Source organism: Bactrocera neohumeralis, chromosome 6 (assembly GCF_024586455.1).
Source record: "Bactrocera neohumeralis isolate Rockhampton chromosome 6, APGP_CSIRO_Bneo_wtdbg2-racon-allhic-juicebox.fasta_v2, whole genome shotgun sequence".
NCBI lineage: Eukaryota > Metazoa > Arthropoda > Insecta > Diptera > Tephritidae > Bactrocera > Bactrocera neohumeralis.
Window position 1 is genome coordinate 57,406,872 of NC_065923.1, and position 22,690 is coordinate 57,429,561.

At 35.3% G+C, this 22,690-nt stretch overlaps 1 protein-coding gene across 3 annotated transcripts in view; it reads right to left on the reverse strand.

Annotated features, from left to right (window-relative positions):
• Positions 1-10,502: 10,502 nt before the first annotated feature.
• The window catches only part of LOC126762374 (probable fatty acid-binding protein), a 28,600-nt gene continuing 16,412 nt past the window's right edge, over positions 10,503-22,690 (reverse strand). For all 3 annotated transcript variants that reach the window (XM_050479098.1, XM_050479099.1, XM_050479100.1), the window contains one exon: positions 10,503-11,590. In XM_050479098.1, coding sequence (XP_050335055.1) covers positions 10,966-11,511 — 546 coding nt within the window. In that variant the 5' untranslated portion in view covers positions 11,512-11,590 and the 3' untranslated portion in view covers positions 10,503-10,965. The remainder of the gene's footprint in view (positions 11,591-22,690) is intronic.

A 22,690-nucleotide genomic window follows, 5' to 3' on the forward strand; every position in this document is an offset into this window, starting at 1 on the left:
TAACACTCTTCCATTTACCCTCTTACTACTGTGATCAAATTGATCCTCAATTGAGTCAAAGGGGTGTCCTCGGAGTAGTTATGTGAATTTGCTGAATAGCCAGAAGTCACACTGGGCCAAATCAGGCGAATACGGTGATTGAGGAACGATATTTGTTGAAAATGTGGCGAAATGATCACGAATAACCAATGCAGTATGAGATGGTGCATTATCGCACTTCTTTGTTCAATAATTTCAGATATAATAAAAATCGAATTCACTTTTAGAGCTTCACAAAACGACGCGTATCTCAAATACTAATGAATATTTTGACGTGAAATGCACAAATGTCACTAACAGTACTACCAATTTACAAAAAAAAATTTTAATGATTCCAAAAACACGCAAAGTATAAATTAAAAATTCACCTTTCAATTTGATTACAGTAGTATATGACTGCCATTTTGAAGAAATGGGAAATAACATTAATATTTTTAAATAACCAAACCCTATAGCTCTTACTCTATGAATAACGGTCATACAGTGAAGTATTGAAAAGTATCTGAACGCCGAATTTGTGTTCCTTAACCTATCGTTTCTATTTAAAAGGCCACCACTGTATGCCTTCATGCTAAGCTTGTAGCACTTGTTAGTTCTGCCAGTTTTCTACTTTTTACTGTGCTTGTTAAACGCTTCGCACAAGCTGTTGTAATTTATATTGCTGCATGTTGATGCGGTCCCAACATGCAGAGGATTTCGAATGCGCATAATAAATGCAGATTCAACTTGTCTCAACGCCACCGCACCCACTTCTGCCACGCAATGCCCAAGTGTGGTGGGAAAGCGGTGCTCTCGGTTGAGGGGTAATAAAAAATGGCAAGCATGCAACAGCAGAAATTAGTAAAAACCACATTCTGATATGTTAATGCGTTGGCTAATCATGTTTCTCCGCCTCTCGCACATGAAATCAAAAACTTAGAGCAAGTGAGTGTTTTTCGAACGGTTGTATGAGCAGACATTTATGGGTGTACTAGTTACTCATTATCTAACACACTATGTAGCTCACCGGCGGGGGTGTGTTTTGTGCTGATCTTGAAAAAAAAATTCCTCTGTGCTAGTGAGTGCCACAGCTGCAGTTGTAGTTGCAGCCAAATCAATGCCGACCTTCGTGGATGATAATTTCAGCACTTAAGCCTCTATTTCTCCTCCCGCTATGCTTACCCTGTTTTATTTTTTGTGGGCGTTTTTTGAATACTTTCATATGTGACCACATAAGTCCTAGTAAAATTGGATTTTTTATATCTCTAATATACATATAAAATTCTCGTGTCACGGTGTACGTTATTGAACTCCTCTGAAACCGCTCGACCGATTTTCGTGAATCTTAGCGTGCATATCGGCTAGGGTGGAGAATCGGACAACATCTATTTTTTATCCTCCTAAATGTTAAGGGAAATTGGAAAATTCCCAAAAAGTATGTATGTACGATTTGCCATTTCAGTTCCAACGCATTCCATTTCCAGTGAAAATTGCATTTGAGATGAGAATCAATAGGACACAAGGATAGTCGCTAGAAGTGTGTGGCATAAATTTGGAAATGCTATGTTTTTCACAAGGCCGGACATACGTGGCGTGCTCACGAGTTGGAAAACCATCTTCTCTGTACATTTACGCACCGAAACAGAAACAAAAAAATATTGTTTATCAAGCTTCGTTACATTGAAAAAATTTGGAAAAATCGAAAATAAATGAGTTTCAACACAACATAAATTCAACTTTCTTTTCATTTCAAAACACATAATTTAGGGCAGGACAACGGCTGCCGGGTCAGCTAGTAAAAATATAAAAAGCGTACCGTTATGAAAATCATATTATTTCATAGAGCTGTAATGGCGTGGAGCTTCATAAATATCCATATACAATATACCGGCTTTTTCAATAGAAGATATACGAAGAACAAAGGTTACAAATTATTTAATTTTATTATCAATATAATCGCTCTCCAATTGCAACTTTTCGCGCTCTGTTGCCGTTTTATGGTCATAATAATCGTTCACCTTTGCTCGTCGTCCAATTGTTGAAATTTTCGAGAGTACGTTTTATTTACATAATGTCCATGTGCCAATAGGACAAAGAACCGCTCGAAGTAATGAAAATACTGCTATCGTTCAGGCAAGTGTTGCTGAAGGCAGCAATTTGTTGATTCCAACACGATCTAAAGAATTGGGACTGTCTTAAACCACAACCTGGCGGATATGAGAAAAGATTTGAGCTTGCATCCGTATAAAATTGTTTTCACTCAAGAACCGAAGCCATTGGACCACCGCTAACATTGGGAATTCGCAGATTTTGCCTTGAAGCAACGTGAATACGATAAGGATTTTTTAAAGGATATAATCTTCTCCGATGAGGTTCACTTTCATCTCAGCTGTGCGGTAAATAAACAAAACTGCCGATTCTAGTGCGAAGAAAATCCCCAAATTATTCATGAACAACCATAACATTCACGTAAATTGCCAGTTTGGTGTGGTTTTTGGTCTGGTGGAATTATCGGTCCGTTCTTTTTTCGAACTTAGGCCTTGTGACATCGTTACTGCCAATGGTATACTCTCCATCGATGATAATCAACTTTTTATGACCAAAATTGGAAGAAGTTGACAACGTCTGGTTCCAACAAGACGGGGCTACGTGTCATACAGCACGTGCAACAACTGAATTATTGCGAGAAAAGTTTGGAGATTCCATTATTTCAAGAAATTGTGTCATTAAATGGACTCCAAGAAGATGTGATTTAACACCATTAGACTTTTCTTGTGAGGTTATTTGAAGTCATTGATCTTTAGCATTACGAAGACATCCTTCAAGCTTTAAAAGTCGATATTCAACCAGCTTTTCGTGAAATACGACTTAATTGAAGGAGGTATTCTGGTCTAGAAGCATGACTTTCAGGTAATTTTTAAAGTGTTGTAAAAAAATGGCAATTAATATTTTTAGTATCCATTTTTATATTAGTTATTTGTTAATTTTAGACGAGTACAGAAAAAAAATAAAAACTAAAAAAGTAAACAATTTCAAAAATTATGAGTTGACGAAGTGGGGGCTCTAAAAATTTCCTCGGGACCATACCCATGATCTCAACCCTACTAGTTATCTGAAACCAAAAAAAAAAAAAATTATTAATCTTGAATAATGTCGCAATGGCCGGAACTACGGAAAAGTGGGAAATTTTGTTTTCACAAAATGGCGACTGCCTGAAAAAAAGTTTTTTTGGATCTTTTTTTCTGACTATTTCGATTTTTTTAAAAATAATATATAAAAAAAATTGAGGATGGGGCTAGTTCCAACCATTGACAAGCCTATAAAGAAGACTCTATAAAAATTTGAAGTAAATCGGTCCAGTAGAACCTGAGAAATCGTGGGTATCGTTTTGAGAAAAACGCGTTTAAAGTTTCGCGTAAAGTCTTTTGTTCGATTAGTTCCGACCGAACCAGCATCCATAGGGTCAGAAAAATGCCTATATCTCCGAAAATAATTTAAATTTTGCAAAATCCTCTTGTGCACATATCTATACCAGCATACCCCCTTAAGGGGAAAAATTTAAATTTAAATAATATACAAAAAAAATAAAACAGCACACAAACATAGTTAGTGTAGCTTTTTTAAAAAATACAAATTTTGTTAAGTTTTTTTTCTAATGGTTAGTTTGCTCAGAACGTTGTCTTTGCTTAATTTTCTTACTATTGCAAGATGTCACTTAATGTATAAGTATCAAAGGGTAAATTAATATATTGACGAAACGTGAGGGAAAAAACATTAAAAAATGGATTAAATTTCAGTTTTTTCGACATATTGGCTATAAGGAGACAAAAAACATTGATTTTGGGGTTTACAGTCATCTAAGAACTTAAAGACGGACTTATTCTGAGAAGCTTTGCCAAAGAAAGTTTACCAAAAAAGTCAACATTAAAAAAGTTAGAAACCGAAGAAAAATGTGCCTTTCTCTTACAATGGGTCACTTTGATGAAAAACTTCAACACAAATTTTTGTATGAAACCATGATTGTAACTCAAAAAAGTAATGATGCAGTTCGATTCGTAGGACCCGAAATAGGGGGAAACCGTCGAACTTGGTCTTGTCTTTTTTTTTTTTTTAAAGCTATCACAGTGTAATTAGTCTTGTTTATTTTTGTTTAAAGAAATCATATCACTCTTAATGGAAAACCCTGTATATACTTATAAAGCTTTAAAATATATATAAACGAGTAAGGAAGGGCTAAGTTTGCGTGCAACCGAACATTTTATACACTTGCAAAGTCAAAACCAGAGAAATATCTTTATATGCAGTTACTTTTTGTACAAAGTTTTATGCGGTTATATTAATTGCTTTTTGAATTGTACAATACACTGGAGAGAGAAAGAATCAAATGAAATTTATTATTATTTATTACTTATATATTCTTACAAAGTATCCGAAGTTGAAGCATCACAATTTTATGTTTACTCTATTTAAACGATCATAGAAAATTAAACTCAAATTAGTTCAAGTTTTTCCAGATATGCACATCTGAGGTATATTCAGGTAAATATTATTCTAAAGCTGCGGTATTGCTGGTTCATACCCTGAATCTTTCTTTCATTTGTCGGAACCACCAGGGTTTAGTAAACAATTAAGAAAAATACCATGGGCCAGGCCTACCACCTGGACTCATGCACTAGTGCTACATAGCGGTAGTCATGCTAATCTCGCTTTACCGTGTTTTAGTGTGGTGGTTCGCTGTCACCAAAATCTCATAGAGAAAATCGTTGGAACGGATACGGCAGCTCGCTGTTCTCTGCATAACGGGAGCGCTATAGCATTCTTCACAAGAATCTCGGACATGACTCAAATAGCAGGGGTTGGTGGATAAAATAGTCCACATACTCTCATGCTTTATTTTGGAAGAAGGTTTCAAGTTACACGGGAATAGTGTAGATGGTGCGGAAGAATACGACTCGCCAGGGGAGTTTACAACATCTACACAGGCGGATCAAAATTGTCTTATAAAGTGGACGCCAGAATCTATTGCTCAGAACTGGATCATAGGGGACCCTTCCCAGGCGTAAGTCTTTGCGGTCAGGAAAACGACTGAAATAGCTAACAACGCAGGAGAAAATAAAAATAACATCAATAACCTATAGGCTATTATCTCACTTCGTATTATGACAAACAAGCAGAGAGACAGTAGATGTAGTAGCTTCGCTACTTAAGATCGCCAATATAATGTGTAAAGCTCCGAATAAAAACACGCACGCTGTTTACTCGCACGGTTTCTAAAGTTGTTGGTTTAATGATAGGTCACAATTTACTGACATCACAAGCGCGGCGGATCGACATTAGTAAGGAAGATACATGCAGAAAGTACAGGGAAGTAGGCATAAAATAGACTCTGGAAGACCTCCTATGCTTCTGTCCAGCCTTATCTAGAACTCGTCTTGGATGTCTAGTAACTTCGTGGTTCAAGGGACCAGATGAAGTATTTTATAACATAGTGAAAATACCCCACTGAATGATAATTAAATCCTTTATTAAAACATTGGTTTTGCATTTTTGACCTAATAATATCAGGGTGATTGCATAATGTTATTTGTGTGTTAATGTATTTTTCACTTAAATTTTTGGTCTTTAAGTTGTTAAGTCGTAGCAATGACAATTGTTGTTGGTTGAAATTTTAATGAAGTTGTCTGATATTTTCCATTCCACTTTTGGTCTAAACTTCTGTCCTCCGAATACGCTCTTTATAATTTGACACCATATTTTTTACAAATTCCACAAAACAAATTTGACTCCGCATGAAAGTGGAATGAGTTTTCCAGCAGGGTATGCACTGTCCCAATTCCGCTTAACTGCTCATCAAATAAATACCAGTTGCCAACAGTAAAAAAAATTACACCTCCCCTCAATCAACGCTGTAAATTTAAAAATCCGTATAATCGGTACCAACCATAAACGACACCATCAAAGGCCAGCTTCAGTTAGTTAGACAAGTTATGCAGAATGCCAATCTTTGAATTTTCCGTCACACCATAATTTAACAACTTCTACTGCAAAGGCAATAAGCCGAAGAAAAAATTTAATTAAGCAACAATTTGGCTCTTATTTATTTGGGGTGATTTTAAACCAAAAGAATATAACAAAAAAAAACATAGAAAAACGAAAATAAAAGGCGCTACTTAAAAAATTACAATTAGCACCAAAAAAGAGGCAACACCTGCCAGCAAGAATATTGTTGTAGAAGAATCAACAAGATAGAAAATCAAATTTGATGGCAAAGTGGCTTCAAATCAGGAAGCGACAGCTGGGTTGCGCCGGACGAAGGCAAATTTTTACGCTTCGAACATCAAAGCGCAACTAAATTAGCGAATTTAACACCAAAAGGAATCACTTCATATTCCTTTATTATATTCTTTGTAAAAGCACAAATTATTGAAGATAATTTTATGGTACATTAAGTGTTTGAGAAGATTTAACATAGAATTAAAATACTGTGCGCCATTTTTGCACGGTTTCATTAAGTGAAGCAATATTAAATGTTAAGGTGTGTTAAAAAACCGTTATCGGATGGCATCGAATATCGCTTTCAGGCTTTCGAATATCGAATTCTTTAAGAAAGCAACGAGTATGTATGTATATCATATACCATAAAAATATCATAAATATAGAGAATAGATAGCAATACCCAATCGCATATCTTAAATTCTTGAACTTCATCATCGTTTTTCTTTCAATTTTTGACAGCTGTGTAAACATTTTTTAATTGAATGCGCATCTGAAATTAGTAAATTGTTTTTAAAAGAATATTGTCCACAGAAATTTCTTCTAACGGCTCTTTATCGACGCCATCAAAATAATAACGGTATATACTGCAACTTTTGATCAAATTGATTGTATAATTCATTTAAGTTAGGAATCAGTTGCAACTTAAATACTATTTTTAGGCACCCTGGGTAGATTTATATTAAAAATAGACAATCAGGTGTAATGCTTATATCTTAATTATCAACTTAACCAATTTTGAGCACAACCATGAAGATTACCAAACCGGTCTACAGCGACGCCTGCCTAAACCACATTGCCACATTGCTTAAAGCTTTTCTAGTTTCACAAAACGAATACCTAAATCATTAATAAAGAGTCTTAAAATAAAACTTTGCAGGAATATTGCTCCTAATACAGTAGCGGACAAAAAAAGAAATGAGTATGATTTTATTTAAAAACAAACAATTGCATAACAAATTTTGTCACGAAACTAGATTATATAATATACAAATATTTCTATTAACAATTAGGTTTTTCCATTTTTGATTAGAAGCCAAAACAAAACATTTGCGATTAAAACTAAACGCGATAAAAAAATCTTATTTATTTTATAAATCAACTGGCGACTGCAGAGTTTGTACGGGTAAACCGTTATAAGTACCAAACGTATTCAATTATTCGATCAAGTTCTGACAAAGTCCTTGATCTCTTCTTTGTTATCCGCACTTTCATTATGTGCCAGAGGTATTCTATACGGTTTATATCGGCACTGTTCCCAGGCTAGTCCAGTGATAAAGCAGGCGATTCGGCTAAATATTTTTTTTTAATTAAAAATGTGAATTAACCATATCGTTTCGGTTACGTAATAAAAAAATATAACATACCGATTTGGCTCGATGGCATGGTGCAGGATCATTCTGAAAATTTACGTTGTCTCTTTAGGAATTGTGCTCTTCAATTGAAGGGATTAGGTTTTCCTTTTAGAGGATAGGAAAAACACTCTCAGATCATCCGACTTTCCCCTTTCCCTCAAAAGGTTAATTTTGGATTCATCTGAAAATATGACTTTTCTTCATTCCAAAATCTGGAACAAGTTAGCCCATTGGAAGCGTTTTTGTGACATTTTACCATCCAGTGTGTTTTTGGCTTGTATGGCTGGTAGTCCGCCTTCTTGGAGGCGCTGTCATACAGTTCGCGTACTGGTTTCAATCCCATTTATTTCTTGAATTTCGTTTCTGGTGTCTTTGAATGTTTTGAATATGTTTTGAATACTTATACACTTAATACGGCGATCATCCTTGACAATAGTCTTCTTGTGTGTGATTTTATTAAATTTAGTAAATTTTGGACTTTTTCCACTTTTAATTTTATTTGCAGCGGCGTGTAGCGTTTATTGTAGCTCAATAATGCACTTACTATAATAAATACTTACTTGTTTTGTTAAAACTAAATTGATTTAAAGTCACTACAACTGTGTTCCATTTTATTGTCCGCTATACACAGTAGAAATTATATTTCAAAATGAAAGAAAACGGTTCATATCTTCGCTTAGCCCTTATATGATGAGGAACGACCTGCCTTGGGCTACTTTATCATTAAAGGATTTGGCATTAGAAATGTACATCTCCTAAGCAAACTGACCGATTTTTTCGGTTATACGTATTCGTATTCAGTATCTTGCGAATTTAAACTCTGCAATTGACCACTTTTATATGAGAGTTTCCACATGTTGGACGCAGAATTTTCGCTAAGCTCTTTTTCATATCTTCATTGACGGATCGAAAACAGCAATAATCTGCAACACTAAGCCTCAAATACACATACAATTTAGGTTCCTTTATATTATTTTGGAAAACGAATAGGAATAAAAACACAAATATGGTAGGATCGTGCCGCCAAAGCGCTAGTGCCTTCGCCTGCTGGAGCTTGGCGGTGTCAACGTTGGTCAATGGCAATCTCCGATGTCCACTGGAATTATCGTGTAAACTGCATTTTCAGTTTCTTTCAGCTTCGGCATCGCAAATGTTATTTGCATACACAATTGGCGATATGCAAATACGGTCGTCTTTATTGTGTTTGCGGAATCGCAAAGTAAATCTGGCGAACGGTTGCGCGCAAAATGCCTCAACAGATGCTTAACAGGGGGGTAACAGAGTGTTAAACACATGAGACTATATGAACCATAAGCAATTGAAAATGCCAGCGGAGTGCGTGCACAAAGTGGAGCAGCGTTTGGGAAGTGAAGAATCACACTCAAACGTTGTGTTGTTGTTGTGTCTGCTGTCGCCGCTGCTGCGCAAGTGTGGTCCGCCACGAGCGGTTGCTGCGTTTCCAGTTCTTGCAAAATTATTATCAAACACCTGTATTTGATCATGCGAAGCGGCGGCTGTCCTCAGCATCGATCGAAATCGGGCTGTAAAAAATATGGAGAAAATGCGTTCAGTTACAATTCTAGGAAGTCCGTTCGCATAAAAAGCCACACAGATGTTTGTATGTTTGTATGAGGCGAATAACTTACATTTTTGCATATGAATAGCCAATACTAATCGAACAGTCATTTTTCTTTGTTTTTTTTTCGCGGGTAGAGAGCTTTGCATTTGGCTTTGTGCTCGCACTGTCCGCCCAAAGTGTCCACGGTACATAACTTGCAACACTAAAGTTTGGTGAGACAACTTGTACTTGAGAGCTCACTGAACTTACATAATTTTCATACAATACCTACCGTGGACAATGAGTGCTGTGTAGACGGTGTTGTCGCCGTTGTCGCCGTTGTTGCCGTTATCACAGCGCTTCAAAAGGAATTGAACTTTGGTATTTGTGCTCTGGCCAAAAGATTCGTTTTTGTTTTGCAGTTTTTCACTTCTGACTCGATCACTGCAAATGCAAATGATTACTTGGTTGTTGAGGCCTCTAGAGATTACTATGCTATACGGTGGTGGGTTGTTGAAATCATGCTTTGCGGTTTGACCGCTCGGAAAGTGTTGCCCAGAGGGAATTAATTATTTTTTCAGTTAAAATTTACAACACTCCAATACTTATTTAACTTACAAATAAACTTGTAAAACCCTTGTTATACTTCTGTAAGCAAAGTGCCTGAAAAGTGATGAAGAGCTGACAATATATATATGAACACTATATAAAATAAATAAGTAACAAGTTTCGACAGAAGAATACTTCCTTTATAATGTAATGAAGGGCTAACTTCAAGCGATACTGGTCTCTTCTTGCCCAAGTTGCGGACCAATTGTAAAATTATTGGCCGACAACTATTGGTTTTTGCTCTACGATAATGCGCCATCGCATACTGCCTTTATTCCTCGTAATTTTTTCGCCCAATTTTCAATCAATATGGCTCCGTGTTACTGCTGGCTATTCAGCAAACTTAAACGACCGCTTCGGGGAAGCCATTTCGAGTCAATTGAATCTATTAAATATGAATCGCGACATTTATTGAAGGGTATTGCAGAAATTGACTTTAAAAACTGTTTCGAGAATTGGAAAAAGCGTTGGCCAAAGTGTATTATGGCCAAGGGGATAACTTAGAGGGGACGACATAGATTTTGAAGAACAAATTAAGAATTCAAAAACTGTGAACAAAGTCTTACAAATTTTTGTTCGTGGTAGACCGAATATAAGGATCATCGTTCTTCTGAGATATAATTAAATGTTTGTTCGATTGCTAACGAAAGACCTTTAAACACTGAACAATCGGTACGAATAAAACTGTGTAGATTGGACAAAACTTTATTAACATAGTGATGTATGAATTTATTTACATGAATTTGGAAGTGCCAAAACTATTACTACTAATGCATTACAATGTTGACAATAACTTACGGTAAATTGCAATGTGAAACATGTGTGCATGCATTACTCTGCGATAAATCTGTAACCACAAGTCATAACAGCTAAACTCGATCTCGAAAATTTTGATTTGAGTCGAAAATCGTCATTTTATATTTAATGGCTAACATTTTGATTTGTTGATCTGTAATCAATTTTAGTGGTTATAGAAATATAACTGGACCATATACCAATGCTTGCTAAAACACATTCACACAAAACATCGATGAACATTAATATTGTTGTCGTTTGTGCATTTTCAAAATATTTATAAAATGGGATTTGATGGTCTTCAGTATCTGCGACTTCCTACACTCCATGAACACGCAGTCTATTTAATATACCTATCTATATTTGATATCTTTTAGCGACATTGGCCTCCCAAATCAGTCTACACATTTCCTCATCTGCTGCTTGGAACACACGCACAGCCTCAACATCTTTCACCATATATTTGGCGATCATTTTGTCCTCGTGGAACTCCCGTACTATAGTTGAGGGAATATTGCCCATTTGATGCTGAATCAATACGTTGTTGTACAGCGAGAAGGTGGTCCGCATTTGACGTCCGTCCAAAGTGAACTCATCGAAGGGTACACACAGTTCAAAGCGTTGTATGGTCGTGGTAAAGTCAGAAGCCGTTATGAGTGAGTAATATATGCCATTCTTACGTAATGCTATAACCGGTCGTACAGAGTTTCCAATTTTGCGCAAAACAGGACCAACACCGAGAGCCGCCATATATTGATCGAAGTTTGTACCGTCCACGAGTTTATATATCTTTCCTTCCCATTTTGCCACTGGTTCATACGGTAAACTTAATGACGTTTTCCTCCTGTTTCTTGAATTTTGATTGTTAATTTCTTCATCGTTGAGACTTTTCTTTTTTAACATTTTTTAGGGAAATCGGATTGCGCTTATAGAACTCTTAGACATACGTGGCGATTCTCAATTTCATCATGTCAAGTGAAGTCTAAAATGAAATAAGAGTAGAAACAATTATGATATTTATACTTTTATTTTGACGAAACAGAGAAAAGAAAATGAAAACAAAATATTTAAATTTGTCTATATTCGTAGAGATGAAACAAGTAGGATCGAAATATAAAATGTTATTCCTCAGTAAAATTTAAATATTATTATAAGAGAAAAAAATTCTAAACTGATCTTATTGACACAAGTGTTCATAAAGTGTTTTAATTCTGATACTTTATTCAAGACACGTTTTCTGCGTTCAGGGTTTTAATCTGTTTGTCTGAGGGTAGTTCGATAAGTAATTAAAAATAGGCACATACGATTGGAGATTAGATCGGTATGTTTGACACAGCGATTATCCAAGCCAGCGAGAGACTTTTTTTGGAAACAAACAGAATTCACACGAAAAGACATGTTCGGCTGAAGTCCAGTAGTTCGTCTGTTCCCTGGGTCTCCGGTGGATATCATTAGATCTATATTTCGTCGACGTTCACTAAACTCCTTCGAAGCTTCAACAGGGTCGAGCATTGTTATGAAGTGGTGGTTTCATGTTGCATTTGCTGCCCAACTAAAAAACCGCGACATATATCGCGTGGATAGGTTTCTGATGGTCAATTTTCACGTAATATTGCACCTTCAATCCCTACTGCTTCAATATGAGATCGTGGACTTTTGTCAAATTACTGACCGTGATAGTGACTCATCAAAAAACGACTAACGATCCTTTTGAAACCCGTCCAATATAATTTTCACGCTAGTTATCGAAGAAGAAGATTTATCGTATCCATCATCCAAGCACTCTTTGATTTCTACTGATATTGTTGTTATTAAATTTTTCTAAAATTCGCTGACACACCGACTTCCACAATCCGATTCGGCTGATCGACAGTAACCCTTATATCCTAATTTCCTGTGAGGCTAATACTTGTCGGACCACTTTCGAAAAATTTTACATTTTTTTTATAAGTTTTTAATACTAAAGGGTGATCCATTTCGAGGTTCCCGTCTTTTTTAAAAAAAAAAACACAGAAACTTCAAATTTAATGGAAAATGTTTATTATCATTCGAAAGAACATTCGTTCGGTATCATGTCTCACAATCTTGGTGGTCAATCGACCGGCCCAAAACGTGAAATTATCTGCTCACTGAAGTGTCTCCCAACGAATCCATTGATTGTTGCTATACATATGTATGCCGGAAGTCGCGCCGTCTTGTTGAAACCAAATATCGCCGATATCACTATGAAATAGCAGCCTCAGGTTGCTTTTCGTCCCAAATGCGGCAATTTTGATTGTTTACATACCCATCGCTGAACAAAATTTGGCTCGAAAATGTTTGATCTTCTTGTAACTTTCCAAGACACCATAGAGCGAAGCGATGTCGCTTGGGAAGGTCGAGCGGCTGCAGTTCTTGCACGAGCTGTATTTTGTATGCTTTCAATTTCAGATCTTGACGTAAAATGCGCCAAGTCGTTCCATATGTCAGTCGAATCGACTCTCCACGGTCTTCATGTACATTCTCAGCTAGGGCTATATTTTATTCACTGTGTGCTGAAGTGGTCAATTCGTTCGAATATTATCCAATAATGAATGCTGAATCTCAAGATGAGTGATAGTGTTGCGAACAGAATGCTCAATTGGCCGATTATGTTGACCATAAGTTACGTCTTTACAGTATATAAATTTTCGTTATAAAGTTTAACACCATGTAAACATTGTTCAGGAGTAAGACTTTCCATGAGAAATGCCAAACAATATGTAACAAAAATAACATGACAGCTTGACACGACTCACACGTAATCTGTCAAAGAAAGGCTATTCAGAAAAGTACCACTACTTGGATCACTCGTTAGAAGCATTACCATAATGTCATTAACCAAACGTTAAATTTAACTTAAGGGCTTCAATTTTTAATATATCCTGATAGTAGTTTTACCATAAAAATTTGTCCTCTACCACTAATTAGTGTAGGAAGGTTTATAAGACACTGGAAACTAGTTAAGGAAGAAGATTATTATAATTGGATTTCATATTTATTTCTTTTGAAAAAATAAAATTGCTTTTGAGCGCGCTCAACTTTGGTATTATACAACAGACTTGCTTCATGTTATGAATTTGCACTAAACTATTTTTCTCTTATATCAATTACAGTTTAAAGAAAGTATAAATTTTAGGGTTATTATCTATGTATAAAAATTTGTCCCATTTATATATGTATGTATATTGGTAAGTTCGAACTAAGGATTTCTCTAAGTGATTTCTTGACCTGTCCTTAAATTACTTTGGTAACATCTTCGCACAACATTTAGGGTTCCAAGCTTAGAAATAATTTTAAAGGCAAATGAGCATGAATACTCCAAATTAATTATCTGATTACGGCAGATGAGTAATAAAAATGTTAGAGTTATGCGACATTGGATTGGTTAAGAACCATGGGCGAAAGTTACGAAGGGTATAAATTAAATGTTTACATTCTACACGGCGATAAATGCTTTTATAAAAGATATTGGGAACACAAACACTCTGCAAAAACAACAAAAATGCATAAACAACAACAAAATTTACACTACGTCGTCCAAACAGAACTGTAAACAGCCGGTGAATGTTGGCAACAGATGGAGGCAACAACACCAAATTGCTGCCATGAAAATCATATTGTAAACAGGAATGTGACTAATTGGAAAATGCGCGCAGTGACAAAGTTGATGCGAGAGAAGGGGGTCGTAAAGAGCTCCCCTCACCAATAGTGGCAACAATGCGAAGCAAAAATAAAACGTATGTTTGTTTGTATTGCACGCAATGGCAGCATTTTTGCCAACACTGATGTTTCACAGCAACAGCGGCAAAATTGCTAGCAGCAACAACAACCAGTTGCAAGTGTATCGCTTTAAAAATAACAACAAGCAACATCAAAATTAATGAGCGTAATTAAGTGAGGTATGGGGAAAGGAGGAAGCTGGAGCGTGTATGCTTCTTACGCCCCATGTGCATGTATGTTTGTACGTATGTAGCCTGCACTTATTGCTACCTATCTGGCTTAGGAAAAGGGTACGCCGTGTGGAACGGGGGAGTTGTGAACAGATTGTTGGCGGATGAAAACAAAACCGCGTGCACGTTCCATCCTGAAGCCTTTCAACGGCGATTGTCTTGTTGTGGCATGCCACACGCCACACGCCAACTCAGTCAGCTATCACCAAATATAAATTTCACATGAAGCGCATATCAAGCACGGATGGGCGATGGGGCGTAAGGCCGTGTAAGATTAAGAATTTACGCACAAATTAAATCGTTTCAGTTTCTCTTTCACCCTACCATTGTGTTATGTTGCGTTGTCCTACATTCGTAGTTGTGGTCTTCATTTACTCCACGCCATTGAGAAGTAAAATTTGTTTACTTTAACCATGCGCGGCCGGAAATTCTTGCAAGTACATACATATGTATGCATGTGTTTATACGTCCAGCCTACATATGTATATTAACCCTATAGAAAATTCCTACTTACTCATTACTAACTTCAAGTAAATCCGGATAAGTAAGGTATACTAGATGAAGTATTAAACGATTTTAACCATTTTAAATACCACAGAATATTATTAGAAAGAGATACCCATTTGATTTCATTAAGATATCTGACAAATTGACCGATATTTTCGGTATAAATTCCTGCATATTCAATCAGGCACTTATATTCGGTATCTGTAAAGATGATTAGTGATCCCAATTTGTAGATTATTATCTTTGCGCTTAAATTTCATACTACTGAACATTTTTTTGTTAGGGACTTATGACCCTTTATTAATCCTTTAAGCTCTTTATACCGTCAATAATTCGTTTGAAGGTTCAATTGTTGTTAGCAAAATTTAACTTAGCCTAGTTGGGGAGGTTCTAAACGATTATTATTTAATTGCGATATAAAATTATCTGGCTTCCACTTTCCTCAGGACTGTTGAGTTTGGGCACGAGTAACGTTGAATCTTGGATTTTATGCCTCGGCCTTGTCTGCAAACTTACATAAATCGAAACAAATCGTCTCAAGAGGTTTGGGATATGCGCAATATCGATATACAAGTGCTGAAATTCATCATTTAGAATTTTAGTTTTCGTCACAAGGAATGACAAATATTTAAAGTGATGAACATTAATACCAAACTTAATATTTTCTCTTCTTTACTAATGGATTTCAATTAATTTAATATGTCAATGAGAATATTTTTCGAGTTTTTTCTACAGGGGCATTGACTATTAAGAAATTCATGTACATACATACCAAGCCATGCATGCATTATGTACACACATTAGATTGTATTTAAGTGTTGAGAGCATCTTTCGAATGGGTTAAGTACTTCTTAATCTTTTAGTGACTTTGCATCGTTGTATTTCGCTTTGGCAGCGTCTAGGTCATGGTAATGTGCCATATTGCCTGCCACCTTTTCGCACCGCTCGCTTGCACTGAGAAAATTGTATTTAGTTTTGAGTGCTTATTGGTAGATCTACGGCAGAAGGGGGTGGCATAAGGGGTATGGGGTTTGGCGTGTGGCAAGTTGGCGCCATATGTTGCCAATCGGTTTCAATTTCACTGCAGCGGCTGTGGCAATAAGGTGAATGACGATGATGATGTGGCTGATTTGTTCCCCAAACGGTTGGAAGGGGATTATAATGTGTCTAATTGCCACTGTTAAAGTATGCCACAAGGTGGCGAAGCGGCAAAATGCTTGAAGCCATATGAAATAAAAACATATCGCCGAGCTGATACCTTACAACAAATGAAACAAACAAAAATTTAAATTCATTGATTGAAACAAGTGCAATGACGGAAGCAAAAAATCATTTTCAAATTTCTTTGTTATTGCAAAAACATTTTGATGCCTGGCTTCTACTTACATATGAGAGTAGCAGTTGTTGCATACTTATATTAATGGAAATTTGCGAATTGAAGCAACATACTCAAATTTGCGAACACGACAATGCAACTCATTACCAGAGCTGGGGGCAGCAATTACCGTTGGTGCTGTTGCACAAATATCCGCGTCAATTGCAGCCGTTGCAAGGTCTCATATACCTAGTCAATACTATTCATACATACGTATGTGTGCGCCTTGAAGTATAAATAGCTTTTAGCCTTCGAAAGTGCAGGCTTTAAAAGCAATAAGATTTTACGCTTTTCCAGTTCATATACGCCGGTCATTACGCTATAGAGTGACAGTTTGTCGTTACGTAATAAACGTAAATTCGCTTTAAATACTGTAAATAAGATTTTATTGAAATGGCTAACTGTTAACGGGTGCCGCTCAGCCAGGCCTAAGTCATACATTTCTTACCCACGAGATTTTTAACAGATGATCCGAATAAAGGTACTTTTTCCAATAGCCTGTTTTTGACAAATTACGCAAGTTACATATATAAATAACCCAATAACAAACAGTAAAACTGATAAATTTGCTGAATTTCTTAATGAAATAAATAGAACAACCGGAAATCAAAAAAATTGTAATATGACACCATCTTCTTTGCTATTGCAAAAATCAACTTAAATGATACAAAACAAAATCACTTTGTTTACAATATATCCGAGAATCTGAATAAACTATTAGTTATGAGGTTATAACCTTAGTCAGCGTTTAAGTAAATATGATTTATAAGCAAACACTTACTTTCTTGCAAAACATATGTAATAAGTATAATAAGTATTTATGATTTGTAAGCAATAATTCATTGCAATATTAACTCCAAAGATTATATTTAATAAAGTGAAAGTTTCGTCTGATTGCAATATCCAAACCACCTGGTTTAATTCTTTGGGGTTAATTCGGTATTAGCTTTTTAAAAACACTTGAACGCGACCGTAATACAAAATTGGCGCAGTCGGTAGGATCCATTAAAAGTGTAGCCAACTCAGGAGTTGACCAGACCCTCCATAATATAAATAATTATAAAACAACCCGGATAAACACAAAAATTTACACCGCCGAAGGTGCAGTGGACATTAATAGTGAAGCGAAATATAAAAGAAAAGTTCAGAAGTGAAAACAAACACCGGAACAAAATTAAAATATTAAAAAAAAAAAAAAATTTGTGAAGTTTTGCAGTGAATACGTCCCAAAACAAAAAGAGCGTGAATTCACCAAAAACTTAAATTAAAAAAGGGGAGGTAACCGAACCCATAAAAAGCAAAATTAAAAGAATCAAGGCACCGAGCCTTCGATAACAGGAGACAAATGGAGACCGAACAGACTCAGATGGCAGCGGTCAATCTAGTAGAGGAACTTGCCCGCAGACAGCAAAAGTTGGAGCAAATGCAGCAAGCAAACCTCGAACTAAGAAACCGGACCGAAGGCAGTTACGGCAGCACGCATGCACTTATAAAAACAGTTAACGACCTGCCGATATTTACGGGGACGGGTGATATTACGATAAACTCTTTCTTCAGCAGCTTAGAGTACCAGCTATCCACAACGAGCAACATAGAGCTACAGAAAGAAGTGACACGATACAGTTACATTGACTTGAGCAACATAGACAGCTTACTGGTCAATACCATAAAAGAGATGACTCAAGGAGTCCTGTTAGATACAATTTATAAAGAAGGAAATCTTAATGACATAATAAGAATAATGGCTAGTAGAAGAATTGAAGATAGCAATATTAGGCCGGAATATATGAAATTTAAAGTAAAAGGAGATAGCTCGACGGAAAAATATAATAATAGGCATCCTGATCAAGGACAAAGATATAATAATAATTACAAACCAAATTCAGGTAATTTTCAAAGACCATAAATGGTAGGAAACCCTAGACGAAATTTTAATCAAAATCAATCCAATCAATATAGGCAAAAGTATGGTCGTAATAATCAATTTAAACAAAACCAAGTCGAACCGATGGATATAGATAATATTCAATATAGTTCAATGAGCCCACAATTGGCAGGAGACCCTAATTCGCAACATAGCCAAGATCGCTTATACCCGAGTAGACAAGGCCAGGTAGAATCCTCACGAAGTGATATTACCAGAGAAGAAGTTAATAATAGCATTTTTTTTATGAACCAGCCTCGGAATCATTACCTAAAAAAATAAAAATTAAAATGAATAAAAAGAATTATATTGCAATAATTGATACAGGAGCTAGTTTAAGCCTGATCAATAGCGAGATTAACGATTTACCAAAAATTAAATTGAAAAATTCATTAACGTTTAGCACAATAACAAAAGAGGATAAAATAAATTATGAGGGGCATACATTAGCACCAGAAGAGTTCAACTTACCTAGTAACGCGATAACAAGATGGAAAGTTACATCATTAAGAGGACGTAAGTATGACTTTGTAATAGACATGAATATGCTTACTTTTCTCAATACTTATATAGATATAGAAAAAGGGAGAATAGTTCTAATCCGAGAAGAAAGTTCGATTTTAAATAAACTAAATGACTTAAATCAAATTTGTAATCTTGAAACTGAAGAGTTAAAATTCGAGAGATTAAACCTAGAGCATTTAAATGAGGAAGAAAATAAAGAAATAATTAAATTGCTCAAAAGATATAATAAATTATTATTTAAAGACGGCGATAAATTGACTAACACAACGGAAATCCAACATGAAATGAAAACTACAACGCAGCAGCAGATTAATTAAAAATTGTATAGGTATCCACCTCAGCATGAAACCGAAGTAAGAAAACAAATTAAGGAAATGGAAGAGCAGGGAATAATCCAAAAAAGTCACTCAAGATATTCGAGCCCATTAATAGTAGTGTCGCAAAAAATTGATAATTGAGGTGAAAAGAAATACAGAATTATAATAGACTATAGAAAATTGAATGAGGCTACAATAGATGACAAATACCCCCTTCCAAATATTGATTCTATACTAGACAAATTAAGGAGAGCACAATATTTTACTACTTTGGATTTAGCGAAAGCGTAAAAGAGGAAGATCGTGAAAAAAAGCTTTTGTAAACCACATGAACTTTATGAATTCGTAAGAATGCCTTTTGGACTGAAAAATGCCCCAGCCACATTTCAGCGGGTAATGAATGAAATGCTTAGTGACTATATAAATAAAACATGTGTAGTGTATTTAGACGACATTCTAATATTTAGCACATCATTGAATGAATATATTAAGGCGATAGGCGAAATTTTTGAAGTTCTTGAAAGTAGAAATCTTAAAATTCAAATTATAAATGCAATTTTTTGAAGAAAGAAACAGAGTTCTTAGGACACATTTTAACGCAGGAAGGCATGAAGCCAAATCCTAATAAAACAAGAAAGGAAGGGCTAAGTTCGGGTGTCACCGAACATTTTATACTCTCGCATGGTAAAGTGATAATCGAGATTTCATTATTCGTCATTTAAATATTTTTCAAATACCGTATTTTTGTAAAGTTTTATTCCGCTATCATCATTGGTTCCTAATGTTTATACTCGTATTATACAGAGAAGGCATCAGATGGAATTCAAAATAGCTTTATATTGAAAGAAGCCGTGGTTGTGAACCGATTTCGTACATGTCATCAGGGTGTTAAGAAAACATTATATACCGAATTTCATTGAAAACGGTCTAGTAGTTCCTAAGATATGGTTTTTCGGTCTATAAGTGGGCGACGCCACGCCCATTTTCAACTTTTAACTTTCAACCTTCTGCCAGTTCTTCCGTAAAATTTAGTGTTTCTGGCGTTTTTTGTTAGTCGGTTAACGCACTTTTAGTGATTTTCAACATTACCTTTGTATGGGAGGTGGGCGTGGTTACTATCCGATTTCTTCCATTTTTGAACTGTATATGGAAATGCCTGAAGAAAACGGCTCTGTAGAGTTTGGTTGACATAGCTATAGTAGTTTCCGAGATATGTACAAAAAACTTAGTAGGGGGCGGGGCCACGCCCACTTTTCCAAAACAATTAGGTCCAAATATGCCCCTCCCTAATGCGATCCTTTGTGCCAAATTTCACTTGAATATCTTTATTTATGGCTTAATGACACTTTATAGGTTTTCGGTTATTTTGTGGGCTATCGATTTGGCCCAAATTAACCTTCTTATGGAGCCAAGGAATACGTGTACCAAGTTTTCATCATGATATCTCGGACGGACGGACAGACGGACGGACGGACAGACAGACATCCGGATTTCGACTCTACTCGTCGCCCTGATCACTTTGGTATATATAACCCTATATCTGACTCTTTTAGTTTTAGGACTTACAAACAACCGTTATGTGAACAAAACTATAATACTCTCGTTAGCAAGATTGTTGCGAGAGTATAAAAATTAAAGTTATAGAAAATTTACAAATTCCAAAAACAGAAAGACAAGTTAAAAGTTTTTTAGGAATCACCGGTTACTATCGTAAATTCGTAAAAGACTACGCTAGAATAGCCCTACCTATAACCAAGTATTTGAAAAAAGGAGCTAAAATTAATCTTAAAGATCCAACATATATTGAAGCATACTAATAAGTACTCATCCAATATTGCGTTATCCAGATTTCGAAAAACATTTTACTTTAACAACAGATGCATCCAATTATGCGATTGGTGCCGTATTATCACAAGAGGACACCCTGTGTGTTACGCTTCAAAAACTTTGAATAACCACGAAAGAAACTATTCCGCAACAGATAAAGAATTTATTGCGATAATCTGGCCATACCTCTATGGAAATAAATTCAAAATTTTTACTGATCACCAACCGATAAAATGTTTACATTTTAAATACAAAGGAAAAGATATATCAGCTCGACATCAAATATGGTTATTAAAACTTGGAGAATACCAATTACAATTATAAAATGTACAATTAGAGCACAAGGTATTGAGACAGAAGTAGAAGCAGTCAAACAGATTTCTTTATATCACGTTAGGGAAAGCTTTCATTCAGGCATTCAGATAACATATAACCAAATAAAGAATAAAATATATTATCCAAAGTTATTGCAGGAAGTAAAGTACGATAGAAATCCTATTAAACCAAAATTGAAACTTTCAGAGACCCCTTCAAAAATTAATGATATTGTACATATAGATACTATTAAGTAGATAAATTTTCTAAGCAAAAATGATAGAAACCTCATAACCATTATCGAGCAGCTAGAAGATCACGTCACTAAAATAGGGAAACCCAGAAAAATTATTGCAGACATTGAATTAAAGCAGTAAGAATAAAAGAATTCCTAGATAATGAAGATGTTGAAATCCACCTAACAAAACCCAATAGTCATACAGGTAATGCGGATGTAGAAAGATTCCATAATACTATAGCGGAGAATTTTAGAATCTTATATAAACTAAATAAGGGGCTATCAATAAAGCAACTAATACAAAAAGCAATTAGAAATTATAATGAAAGATGTCACTCCACAATAAAATGTACACCAAATAAGGTACAGCATAATGAAGTAGATTTGGGAATAATAAAAAACAATTTAATAGCAGCAAAGAATAAAAGTATAAATAAATTAAATCAGAAAAAAGAAAATAATAGAGAAAGAGAGAAGAAGGATTTATAAAAAATTATAAAGCTGTTAGGCATAAGGAACAACCTAGATACAAGAAAGAAAAATTAGAAAATATTCATCCGTCTAATATAAAAAGACCTTTAAAATTTACAGATGTGGATAATGTGGACAGTAATAATTTTAGTGACGCAACATTGTGACGGCACAATGGTTTTGACAGAAATAAAAGAACAAAATAGATTCGTAGATTTACAGATTAGAGATCAAGCAATACCAAAAGATAACGATATAGTACTACATATGATTGACATTCAGCAATTAGAAAATATTATTAATGCTATGACCGATAATATAATTTTGATGAAATTAGAGAATAAAGAAATCCTGCAAAGATAGAGCTAGAAATAAAAGAGGATTGATTAATGCAATTGGCAGTATGTCAAAATGGCGTTTTGGAACAATGGACGAAGACGACAGACGAAATATACAAACATATCTTTTACAAACGAATGACGCATTTGAACTCATGATGAATACAAACAAACTTTATATTTAGACCAATACACAAAAATTCATTTGTTAAAAAGTAAAATAGAACATATACAAGAAAATGTTGTATACGCTAAATATGGGATAATACATCCG